The sequence below is a fragment of the Aythya fuligula genome, chromosome 5 (genome assembly GCF_009819795.1).
Source record: "Aythya fuligula isolate bAytFul2 chromosome 5, bAytFul2.pri, whole genome shotgun sequence".
Taxonomy (NCBI): domain Eukaryota; kingdom Metazoa; phylum Chordata; class Aves; order Anseriformes; family Anatidae; genus Aythya; species Aythya fuligula.
The window spans coordinates 10,914,158-10,927,723 of record NC_045563.1 but is presented as its reverse complement, the minus strand read 5'-3'; the positions used below and the strand labels follow the sequence as shown (position 1 = coordinate 10,927,723).

Sequence of the window (13,566 nt, the reverse complement as noted above, 5' to 3'; positions counted from 1 at the left end):
AATGGCTTTTTGTACTGATATAAACCACACCAAATATATGGAGGGATAACTGCACAGCTTCCAGCAACGTTAAGAGAAGGAAACAGCAGTCGAAAGTCACTGAGGTTGTGGGGAAAAAAAAAAGTCTCCCACATTTACAGATTAGCTCCATGCTTCAGTATCTCCTAAGGCAGTAGAGTTTAAAATCTTGACCTTTGAGCCAAATTATTGTCAAATACTTCAAATATGAACACTGAGCACTTGTACCTTGCAATTATGGAACAAAATAAGCTTGATCATCCATTTATCCACTTCAAAAAGCTTATTGTATCAGAAAGACAATTTAGTGGCAACTATGCAGCCAAGGCAGAATAAAATCTGTTTTTCTGCACTCAAACTCAACTAAGAAAGTTGTTTTTAAAAGTGCTGTATGTAGAATTGTATACCAAGATAACAAACTTACAGATTATGTTCTGAATAGATTGATACATATGTTAGGAAAGGGAGGACAGAGGAACTTCCAAGAACAAAGACATTATCAAGACCTTCACGGAAACATTTAACTGAATAAGCAACAACACTTGAATAGGCTCTAGACAGAAGGGCAGAATGCAGCTTCAAATATGGTGCTGCAGCCCTATGCCTTTTCTGGTTAAGTACCACTTCTTATTCACAGGTAGGTCTGAGAAACTTCACCTCTTACTTCATTTTCATAGTCTGCCCTTTAATTTGCTTGTAAATTTCTAGTAGTGTTTAGAAAACTCACGTTCCTTTTCAGAAGTTCACTCACAGAACATGTAAAATTGGAGTGTTTTTAAGTGATCAAAACACTACGTTAACCATGATAGTTGTTTCTTATGCATCCTTCTAGTTATCCAGTTATCCATTTCATCTTATTTAAAACCATAAATTGCCTAGAATAGTAATCAGAAATTTACTTGTAAGCAAGTTATTACCCAGCTACTCTCTATATTGACTTAAAGAGTAAGGAAAAATTTATGTAGGCTGTATCACCTTTCTTTCTTTAAGCTCAAGAAAAAATCATCTGAAAAAAAAGGAAAAGGGAGTCAGAATACTCCAACAAAGTCCATCAAGGCATTAAGCTTTCTAGGTTTCAAGCTGACTATGACTTGAAGCCTGCAAGAATCAAATTTGTGAACTGCAGTGAAGTGATATGGAAGAGTTACCAGGGCAATTTCTTATAGACAAAGTAAATTCCTGTTTATGATTCTGATTTCTCAATACAATCACAGATGAGATCCCAGACAAGCAGCAGGTGAAAATGTTATTCTTAGCGATTTTAATCAAGCTACCTCTTTTCTGATTTTCTCCAATTTACGGATGTCCTGTCGCATAGCATCAATTTTCTGCATGCTCACTTCCACCTCCTCCTCTTTGTCGCGAAGTTGCCGGGACAGCTTCTGCTTTTGCGACCGCAAGTCTCCCATCCTCTCGCTGAGCTCAGAGAATTCCTGAACTGCTAGCTTTCTCTGTTGGTGGGCATCCCTCAGTTCTTTGGATTGTGTCTTTAATCTCTCTGAGGTTTCTACAAGTTGCTGGTTTAAATAAATACATACATAAAAAAAATAATTGAGTTCTATGTATTCTTTCCAAGAAGAAAGGAAGTGAACCTACATAAAGCATGACTTGAAAATTCAAGCCTCTCAGATAACTTCTAAATATGATTGCTAATAGTTAATTTACACAAATTTCTTCTGGCTAGACAGCTGCAATAGCATACCAGGACAGCAATTATTCTGCTTCTAGGATGGCAGTTCCAAGAGGACCTTTGCTATTCCACAAGTCTTTGATACAAATCTCACTTCACAAGCCCCTCTCAACGCTAAGAAATGTAATTTCAGATTACCACCATGTACCTGCACAATAGTAATATTTCTCAAAGGAATGTTTTAGCAGACGACACATTCAGGGGAACTGTCAAACAGTTACCAGCACTGAGCTGCTACAGAAAATCTTGTGAAGTTCTTAAGAAAACTGAGGAAGATTCCTCAGAACAAACTGTGAAGCTCTAATACTTTAATTGAAAGTATAAAAGCTTCTTCTTTTTACAGCTAATAGTTAACATAAGTTAACAAGATTAAAATACAAATTAAATGCTTTACATAAAATCATTTGCCAGTGAAAAAAAAGCATGAAACTAGACAACAGAAGAAATGTACACAGGCCAGGAGACATTAAAAAAATTGCCATTAGCAGGAGTCTTGCAGAAGCATTCATTAACCTCCAAAAAGGCATGTAGACAAACCAGGAGGCACAGAGATTTGCCTTCTCTGCTACTCATATACTCCGGAAAATAACTCTGACCACTGGTAACAAACAGAGGAGAGGCTGTTAAATTCCAGTGGACAAAAGCCCCTTAAATTTTGACCCATGGATTATTTTTGGTCCACCTAATGCCACATGAGCAATATGGCTAATCTATCTTTTAAAAAACAGATATTTGAACGCAGGTAGCTATTTTTTTTTGGCTTTATTGAAAGCAGTAGGTAGTATATGCAAAGCTCCTATTTACTTTACTGTAAAGTATTTTGGTGATCTAACATAGCATTCTGTTACATTTTAGGAAGCAAATAAAAGTGTAATTTACACAACAGTAAGTATACTTAGCAATGATATGAAAGTCATCCTCAAGCAGTAATTAACCTTTTGGTATTATAAAGAATAAGTGGGCTCAAGCTGGCACAGTGACTTAGCTCTGTTTACTCGTTCATATATTTCAGCATCTATATAACTGACAACAAGCCATAAATCTGTGAATTTAACTCCTGGGTATATTGAAGTATCTTGAAAAAAAAAAATAGTTAAACTAAAGCCATTCTTTAGAAAATTCCCTCCCATCCCCAAGCAGTTTCAAACTTAACATACGTATTTCTTGGGCGAATCAAATCCTATTGAGCTTTGTGATTATACAGTCTGTTAGCTTTTGTGTCACTACCTGGGGATGTAACCTGCAGTTGTCTTCCAAGATATAAACATAGTGAACAAGTCAGTACTAAAAGGTGGTCTTCCCATCTAACAGAACACACTTAAAATTAGTAAGATGTCAATCACCTTTCAAAAAGTGTGCCACCTGGGAAAACAACTGTATCGCTAACGAGATTAACGGGCTCACTAACATCTCAATATATTTCGAAAAGCAACATTCCAAATGCTGAAACAGCAATCAAAATAAAATTGTTCTAGAACTATTTTATGTGACCATTTCTAACCATATTCACCTTATGAAGGTCCTCCTTTTCTTGCCGCAGTACTCTGCACTGTTTTTCCAGTCCTTTCAACTTATGTATAGAGTCTTCGTGTTCTTGCCGAAAAGCCACTGCGTCTGCAAGCTGCCCTTCCAGCTTACTTATATCTGCAGAGTAATACATAATAAAGACAACTGGTCCTAAATTTATACCAAGTAAGAAACATTACTTAAATAAATGGCATAACTTTGCTTGGAAAATTAAATTCTCCATTCCATTTTTAGACAGCTTAAGGTAATTTCAGTGCATTGACAGCTCCACTTAATTTTCTCAGCATATCAAAATCAACAAAAAAAAAAAAACACAAAATCACACCACCCGAAGACTTATCTCTTGAGGTGAAAAAGCCTTAGCAGAGAGTTTTTTTTTTTTTTTTTTTTTTTCAGTTGTTGGAATTCCAGTCCTAGTAATTTGTCTCCTAAATAGTTTTCATTGTATGACAAGTAAGACTACAGTTATTAGTGCATCCAGCAAGACAGGAAAGGACTATTTATTTCCTAGAGTAGATAAGAGCTAACAATCTGGGAAGGCAATACCATCCTGCATGAGGCAGATTCAAGACGTAAACTGTCCATATTCCTACCAGTATATTCTCCTGGCAGTTCTCCCTTTAGTCTCAAAAAAAAAAAAAAAACAACCCAAAAAACAAATTTGATTTGAAATTATCACCTTTACACACAGAAGACTAACCACCTTTTTATATTTCTGCTCAGTCTTAGAGCTGGTAAGAAACTGAACTGCCATTCTCCATTTGGTTTTAATTACTACTTCTTTTAAACAAATAAATAAGAAATTGCACAGGGAATAACTGTATCACTCAAGTTTCATTGATGTCTGTGGCAGAACAGGAAATTAGACCTACCTATTCAGAGATCCCAAGCACTGCTGTAATGATTAAAGTAATTTTAATTTTCTCATTTTAGGACAAAAGCTGTGCTAAACTCCCTCCCACTCTGCATGAACCAATGCTATTTCTTTTTAAACCAGACTGCACTGCTAGTTTTCAGTATATAACAGCACACAATAGGCTGAAGAACGGGATAAATCTAACCCATTTGCAGAAGCGGCACCTTAATCTAACCATTTTGACAAACCTACTACAGAATACATAAGAATAGATTTTTGATGGTACTTTTTTTTTTGGGGGGGGGGGGTGGGAGGGGGTGGGGGGGGTGAAGGGGTAGCACTCAGCAACACTGATTTCACAGCAGATGTACTTAAGGGTGTTATATATTGCCAAACTGTAAGAAAAACTATCAGTTGTGATAGACAATGAACTGACACACAAAACAAGATAATGAATTAAGATTGTATTAGGAATTTGAAGCAAGAAAAAAAAAAAAAAGACCGATAAAAAAAAAAAAGAAAAGAAAAAAAACCCAAGTCCTCCTGAATGGAAGACAACAGTTGGAGGTTTTGGGCATCAGCAACTTGGCATCTGAACTCCCTCACTAGATAATACAGGCCCCTATAAACCTCGCAGCCAAGTCATCAGGATTCAAAACTACCATTTAGTTTATGACTGATTCCCTCTTAAAAATCAGACACTAACAGGAGGTTTGTATGCATAAACTAATAGCATTGTCAAGCAACAGATTTTCAGTGATAGGGATGAGTCAGCCTTCTCTCAGGACAGATGCCAGTATTTGTTTTTGTGCAACACTTCCTAATTGATGCATCACCAGACAGAAACACAAAGGGAGCAGGAGCTCAGAAACATTTAGATGTGAATTATCATATAACCCCCTACCCCAACCTATCCTCCAATGTTACTAAAGGGCAGCTAATCTTTTATCCCTGTTCTCTCTTACATATGCCTCCAGTAAAACTGTTCCAAAAATATACCCCCAAAAAAGAAAGGGAACAGGATCTCCCAAGTTTTTTATGGCAATTAACATTGTACTCTAGACTCCCCACACTAGCATATGCTGTCAGGATAAGGAAGTGGAAGAAAAAGTTAAGTGCTTGCCTAGAAAAATGGAAATGCCTCTTAGTTTTGAACAAGGCTTTAAAACTTTTTTTTTTTTTTTAAATACCTCAATAACATTAATTGTAATTATTGCAAAACCAAAGGATGTATTTTGCTACTACTGTTAACATTAAGCTGCCTTGCTATAATTGCCACTAATCATGCTAGAGTCTTACCTGTTAATTTGTTCTTCAACCGTTCAATTTCTTCATTTAATTTTTTTATTTCCTTATCACGGTTCGTATTTACTGTAACACACACTGGACCTTGGAGGCTCTGCATTGTCTGCGTAGATTCTTAAAATCCAGAAAGGAAGGAAAAAAAGTTATTCAATAAAATACATTCCAATTCTTCCTAATGAGAAGAACTAAGAACCCAAAGAAATGTAAGTGACTAACCTTGCAGTTTTCGGTTCAAATCCTGCTTTTCTTGCTCTAATTTCCTTATTTTCTTTTCATAACCCTCTATTTGTGAAGTGTTCTTTAAGTCACGCTGTACATCCACGTCTTTGGTTACAGTGTCAGATTGCATTGCACTCTTTAAAGTGCCTCTGTCAGATAAAGAGCTGAAAACAAATACCTAAGTTAGAATATTCTAATAAATACTCACAGTAGTCTACAGCAGCGACACGCTGGGATTCCACCAAATATGCACCTTAAATTTACAAGAACAATTAGCACAGTAGTCGTTACTGTTGAGATAACAGTCAGGGTAGATATAGTGATTACTCCCTAGCTACTGTGTATGCTGGTGTAGAATTAAGATACTTGCATTCAGGACCTTAATGATGCTGATTTATGTTCACTTTACAAACTGCTTGAATGATTAAAAACATTAACTCCCTCTGTCAAAAGTTACTGCCTGACAGCAAAGGAAGCAGAATGGAATGTGTACCTGCACTGAAACAGCTGAGAAAGAAAGCCAGAAGTTGGATAGATTTAGTTAAGCCATGTGATTTTACCCTGAAAAAGATGAGTGCACTGGGTCCTTTCTGCAACAGTATCGTGGAGATAAATCTCAGCAAATGGAAACAAGGGAATAACAAAAAGGACAGAATAACCACACAGAGGCACAAGTATGTATTTGAGGGATCTCTGAAGACAGATGGAGGCTTACTTCCATTTCAAAGATTGGCAAAGTGAGCTAGCTTTGTCTGTGCTCAGAACCATCTGAAAATCAGGAACCTGAATTAGAGTAACACTAAGGTATATTAACTTTGCCTGTCAACAAGGCTTAGGAGCAATAAACTAATCCTGAATTGTTTCTGGCAGACACACAACATGGACAAGAACTTGCTTTTAGCCTCTTAAGGCAGGAAAAGCAAGTTTATACCCACCTAACGTGACAAATCTAGTCCCTTAAATTTAATTTGTTTCAAATAATGGAAATTAAATACAGAAGCATTTAATCTTGGCAAGCATAATCAAAACACGTTCACATGAAAAAAATGGGATAAAGATTTAATCCACTGACACACAGACATCAATCTTTCTACTTGTTTATAAAAATGACATCTTCCTAGAATTAGCTGTATTTGGGAAACAAGTTTAATGAACAACATGTCCTTTGCTTACCTATCAGTTGTGTATGTAAACCCAACAAATGGTAAATGCAATCCAGAGAAGCCTGTATGAGAACTTGGTGGCACCACTTCCTGCATAAAAACAACAGGCATGAAAACCCAAAAGAGAACCCATGCAGAACTAAAGCTATTTGATTTAGTCGTAATAGTTTAGAAAAAACAGCTGATGGAAAGCCTTCTCTTAGAGGACACCAATTCACAATTGGCAATTCTGCTTCACTGCATAGCCTTCCATTGTCCTTGTATGAACTTTATTTCAGATTAGGTCACTTAATATAATGACCTGAATTTAGGAGCCTCCTTTTTGTGAACTGGCACTTGAAAGGGAAGCATTTCAACAAGTTCAAAGCACAATACAACCATTAAAAGAAAACCCGAAACTTCCAAGTTCCTAATTAAAAGTGACCTGGCATGAAAATGCATGCTGTTTTCTTTAGTGTTCTTGTTACTGCTAGCCAGGTAATCAAAAACCAAGCCAAAAAAGCTCTTCATTTTTTCAAATGCAAGCTGATGAACAAATTGCCATGAAAACTCCCTACACTTCCTGATAGGAGTTCGTAAACTACTAACACAATGGAAATGGAGGAGCAGAACACCAATGCCCCCACACCCAAACAGCCGCCTGGTTCTTAAGTGACTTAAGTAGCAGCAATCTGAGTTCTCTCACCTGGGCTGCTGCTATTACAAGCTGCATGAAGAATATATACTTATTTGAAGACAGATGTTATTCATAGTTGATAACAAATAAAACAAAATAATTTTAAATAAATAAATTCAAAATTCTTGTAAAGGTAATTTTTTTTTTCCTGCCTAAGTCTTTTCATTTTGACTGACCGTGCTATTTTTCTTGTTTTAGCATTGAATAAGTCATTCCAAACATGAAAAAAAAAAAATCAACCCTTTGTCATTCTGGGTTTTCAGAAATTGTGAGCTTCTTTTCTTAATGGTAACACTTGACAAACTGGGTCAGTTCTGATATAAATAACAACAGTTTAGTGGGGTTTCATTCTTCTGAAGTTTCTCAGAGCATTCCTGCTTGTGGATCTTCATTTGCCCATTGATGTCATTATGACTGCAATAAGAATACTACCTGTTCCTGTAAGATTGTACCACAGTGCATATCCATAAGAAAGTACAACTAAATTTGCTAGACTCAGGAATCTGTCTCATGGCTTTTTAGAATTTAGAACAAAATAATAAGAAGAAATCTTATTTCATTCGCACAGCTTATTAACATACTCTCTATTTGCTCCTTTTACTTAAAAAATTACAAACAAACAAAAGGCACGCATCAATTTTGAAATCAAGTTCTCACTACTACCTTACAGAATCACAGAATTTCTAGGTTGGAAGAGACCTCAAGATCATCGAGTCCAACCTCTGACCTAACGCTAGCAGTCCCCACTAAACCATATCCCTAAAACAGTGCAGCAAAGTTGCAGTGCAGCGAAGTTGCAGACTTGCAGTAGTAATATTAAAATAAAAGACTCACTGGATTTCTTAAAACATCATCATCCACATCAAAGTTTGAGGTGTCAGACGGACTGCTAACTTCTGGAATATAAGGTGCTTCTAGGTTTCGGATGTTGTCCCAATTAAGTCCTTCAAAAAATGCATGAGACTTAAAATCCTCTATTCCATTCTGTCCCAGTCTACGTTCTCTGCTGCAGATAAGTCGCTGAATAAGATCTTTTGCTTCTTCAGATACATCTGTAACGTGGGATGGAAACTGAAATCTTTCCTGCAAAAAAAAAAATAAAAATTGAGACATTTTAAAATGAATCCATTCCGTAGATTTCAACAGTGATTTGAAAAAGAAAGTGCTAAATTACTCCAACAAAATTGGAAACAAATAGGCAGACATTGTTCTAGTCCCAGGGAGCAGCAGCAGCAGAGCACAGTACAATACATTCAGTGATAGACTTGTTGTCTTAAAATGGATTTTGAGGGCAAGTAATCACTTCTTGATTCCTTTCACACAGATCTGTTTGAAACTAATTGTGAGTACAGTAACTCTTATGAAAAGCAAACCTTTTTTGGAAGCCGGACAGATGTTTTGACACACTACAGTACATTAAAGATCATGCTATAATGGCATGCACTCAGTGGTATTCTTAGTCATAGATCCACTGATCTCATGAAGGTCTACTCCTTGAGATTTTATTTATTTCAGCTCTTAATAACCCACAATGTTAGTCAATCCCCCACAAAACACTGTTATAATTAAAGATGTATTTTTCTAATTTATACATTTTCCCTATCAAAATCTAACTACTATATATCAAAATATAATTACTAATATTACTATAATTTTCCTATCAAAATATAATTTCACTAAGATTTATATTATCTCAAACAAAAGATCCAGAAATGTACTTCCCACTAACACATAATGTTACTCTAGATAAAATTGGGAAGAATTCTTGACTATATAATGGAAGTAGTAGTAAGCTAAAATATTGAAGGTTCTTGTTTGTTGTTTTTTCAATAAAAGACTATACAATATTTAACGTTGTACAATACATCTTTTCAAGGGCAGAATCAGACCGTTAGGGACCAAAATAGCATAATTCACATTAAAGTTTAGAACGCCCATTGAAAAACATAAAATCACATTGATTTTGTGTCCAAATGAGATTGCAATATTAAATCTGCAGGGCAATGGCTTTAAACATCCTTGCAAGCAGGTTAACAGCTAGGTAGCCAGCAGTTACCCACAAGCTGGTTACATATTTCTAACATAGTACAGAAAAGCTTGCCACCAATTAGTTCATTGAAGAAATTGAAGCAATAGAGAGATTAATGTTGATCACGGCAAGGGTGTCAGCTCTAGGAAGGATTTCATGTCTTATCCATCACTACTTCACTGTGAGAGCACAGCACTGTAAACACCAGTACATTCAACCTGGGAAGAAAATGCAGCAGCACTCCCTGTACAACAGCTTCTGGCTAGCTAAGAAGAGGACACCCATAAGCACATACTCCTACCACACCTCTCAGAAGGACACCATGAACTGGTTAATTCTTACTCTAATATAATTAGAGTATAATTACTCTAATAATAATTCACACGGCACACAGAAGTTTCAACACTTTTCTACCACTTTGACTCTGGACAAAATCCCCTGACCTCACATTCTTCATGCAGCTCAAAAGCTCGTGTTTTTATGCCACTTCTATTCTGAGCAACTCTCCCCTGACCTCATGTTCTTCATGCAGCTCATGTCCACACTGGTTGACTTGTCTGTTTCCGTTTTTTGTACTGATTAGCAGTGTGACAAAATGTGCACAGCTGCATATGTAATGCATTACTTCATTTCTCCTGTGCAGTCCAGAAGAAACTTTCAATAGGCCTAACATAAGAGTTGTTTTTAATTTTTGTTTCATGAAGACTGTTAAAGATTTTTTAAGAAGAAGATCACCATTTAGAAAAAAAAATTAAATTAACAAAGAATTCGATTTCTACAGTTCAGGGATGCCAATTTTCCTAAAAACTGAACTAACAAATCTACAGTTAGATATGGTTCTAAATCACCATGAAAGAAGCAATGAACTACCACCCACAGCAGTATTTTGAAGATACATCAGTCTCTCTGTAAACATTAAAATCAAGATGAATGTATTTATTTCTTACTTCATGGTTCATAATCTTCCCGTATGTTTCCACTAAGGATTCTGCATAAAAGGGTGTTTCACCATAAAGCATTTCATACATGCAGACACCCAGTGACCACCAGTCGCATTCAGGTCCGTATTTTCCCATTCCATCCTCCATTGCTTGCAGTATCTCAGGGGAGATATAGTCAGGTGTACCCACTGCTACCGAGGACTGCACCTTGAAAATAAAGCAAACACCGTTCTGGTTAGTTTTCAGGTTCTCGCAGCAACATTTACTCACACACTAGTACTTCTACAAACAGATACATCAGTACATTATTCTGGGAAGGGAAGACATTTATTAAAAAATGACAGCAACAAAATAAGGATGATATTCAGAAAGTAACAGACTACGATTCAGTCCACTTCTACATAAAATCAGTACATTTTATTCTCCAAACAGTAAACACTCAAAATAGTCATAGCTGTTTTCAGAATGCAGACAGACAGGAAAATGTTTTGCCTTTATATATGTGTGTGTGTGTATTTTTATACTTAAAAACTGCAATTGGTTGCCAGAAGCTGAAATGAAAAAAGAAAAAGCACGGAGTTCAAGCTCTATACTCAAGTTTTACAGTTTCATTTGAAGATAGTAAAACAAGGTTCCAGGGCAAGTACTGCCCTATTTTTTACTATGTTCAAAACTGGTTTAACACTTATATAGCATAATTGTGGATAAAATACAGGAATTAATGTAATTAGTTTCCTTGTGTCCTAGTAGTAGGAAAGCCTTGACCATCAGGGCAGTGGCAGAAAAGTAAACTCTAGGAATGCATTCTAAGGGTTAATGGAGTTACAATGGCTCCTTCCAATTTATTCTGTCTTTTAATATGGTAAATCCTTACGAGGCATTCTATGACTACAGAATGTCACCAGAACCTGGAGTTTGTGCCATACCCAGTGAATATTACATGCTGCATTTTGGCAGAATTGATACTCTTAGAAGCACCTCGAACTAGGGAGAGCAGAAAACCTCATGAGCAATTTAACTCTTAGGAGTGTATCCTATCTGGTACTCAAGATAGCAAATTACCACAGTATTGCTGTTTCTTTTGTAAAAGGCATGTAAAATAAACTACTTAGTAAGTATGTGCTCATTTTGGATTACTTTTACTTTAAATCTGTCATGACTGCTAGGTTCCTGGTCACCCATGATTCCAGTGCATAAATAACATCAAATTTTTATCCTTTTTTAGCACAGGCTCTTTGGCCAGTTCATAAATATCTCATGAGAACTGAATCACTAGTAGGAAAAAAGGTGAAAGACAGAAAAACATTGCAAAGAATAACTTAAACTTGTTTTACAGCCTGTAAAACAAGAAGAGGGAAAAGTGTTTTATATAAATGTGGTGAGTTTCACATTTCCCTCAATTTTTAGCAAGCCAAGAAGTTTACAAACTATCACACCTCCTTGGTGCACACTGATAACATGTAGTAGAGTTAAGATCAGCAACTCACATAAAAGGTACCACTACCAGCAATGCAATTTAATTTTGCTTCATACATACTGTGCCATCTTCACTCATTTTCAGACAGGACCCGAAGTCTGCCAGTCGTATGTGGCCATTCATGTCCAAAAGAACATTATCAGGCTTTATGTCCCTGTCATAACAGAAAAAAGTGAAAAAATTAAATACTAAGTATGAGCTCCGATTGTACAGATTGCATCAAAATAACAGTTTTATATTGGGTACCCACTGGTGTAATCTCTTTATTTTGACCCTTTCTTCCTGACGACTTGAAACTTTGCCTGCAATATTGAAGCTTCAGATTACATCAGATTTTCAGCCCATCAAAGCTGAGCTCTGCTCCCATAATCAAGCAGAACAGTTATGCAGAATGGTACAACTAACAGATAGGTAGTTTACCTTATCAACCTCCTTTCAAGATTATACGCATCCTAATATACTTTTTGAGGGGCAAGAAAGATAAAAGAGAAGAGGCAATTTTTTAATTTGATTTTTTTTTTTTTGCCAAGATTTATAGCTAACTTACAGCTTCTTATCTAGAAAGATTTATCATTGTTTCTCTAAATTTTGTCCAGCATTTTTCACGTGCTGTTCAAGACTGTCTATATACTACTGCATAACATATTTGCTTCTATGGGTACCTGAAGACATTTGCATCCTGTGTATATGCAGCAGTTACTCTACAGAGCACTGAATTCCCCCAGCTCTGGGATCAGGGCAATGACGTTTCAATAGGATACAGTAATGGGAGAAAATCTCCTGGATCAACCACTTCATTGCTATTCATACATGTACACAGCAAGTTATAGATGGCATTCTGCATGCTAAAGCTACTACGTGACATGGAACTAAGATTTCCATGTCATTGTAGCTCATTACTTAATATTATTTTTGATACCAAGAAGGCAGCCGAAAAAGATTTAGTGCATGTAAATTAAATTTAGTCCACCAACTACATTTTCTCTTACCTCTTTGTGCTCAAATTCACACAAGGTAAAGTAAAACTATAAGATGGACAAAGACATTCAATTTAATAATGACAGTCTTGATGCCCACTACATGTTTTTTTAATTGATAGCCTCAAAATATACAGTGTTATTTTCAGAGCACTAAGTCAATATGTTGAGAAAGGCAGAGAGATGAGCAAGGGCAGAAAGTAAAACTAAGCCAGGTACACACCAGTTCTGCAGGCTAAGAATGAGAACATCCAAGTCTTGCAAGCTAACTTGCACCAGTGTCCTTCCCTTTCCGTAGCCAACACCACCCAGGACCAGCTCACAACATGCCAGCATTTCACCACGCCATTTTGAAATATTGACTGAGGTAGCCAAAAAAAGATAACCAAACCAACAAATCTGGGGTTTTTGTTTTAGATACCATATATATTCCAATAATACTGTGTTATTAATAAATAGAACACGTGCTTTATCTTAAACCCACCAGTCCTGTTGCACCACAGAATGCGGAATTTCTTTTCAAATGGGAAGTTCCAAGTGTCACCAACACTTGCTCAAAAACTTTAGAATTGTACACTAGCTTCAGCTTACTTTGAGGGGAAGAGGCTTGAATTAGTAGGAACAAGATGAAAAGCATGCTCTAAAACACCTTGCTGCATAGAGGTGGATGCTGACAATGTCTATTTTT

The 13,566-nt window shown here is 36.3% G+C and overlaps 1 protein-coding gene across 2 annotated transcripts in view; it reads right to left on the bottom strand.

Annotated features, from left to right (window-relative positions):
• CDC42BPB (CDC42 binding protein kinase beta) overlaps positions 1-13,566 on the bottom strand; it is a 94,186-nt gene that overhangs the window by 31,602 nt on the left and 49,018 nt on the right. For both annotated transcript variants that reach the window (XM_032188912.1, XM_032188913.1), the window contains exons 6-13: positions 11,962-12,055; positions 10,431-10,631; positions 8,289-8,537; positions 6,789-6,868; positions 5,613-5,779; positions 5,391-5,510; positions 3,219-3,352; positions 1,293-1,535 (exon numbers count right to left, since the gene is read on the bottom strand). In XM_032188912.1, the coding sequence (XP_032044803.1) occupies positions 1,293-1,535; positions 3,219-3,352; positions 5,391-5,510; positions 5,613-5,779; positions 6,789-6,868; positions 8,289-8,537; positions 10,431-10,631; positions 11,962-12,055 (1,288 nt within the window). The remainder of the gene's footprint in view (positions 1-1,292; positions 1,536-3,218; positions 3,353-5,390; positions 5,511-5,612; positions 5,780-6,788; positions 6,869-8,288; positions 8,538-10,430; positions 10,632-11,961; positions 12,056-13,566) is intronic.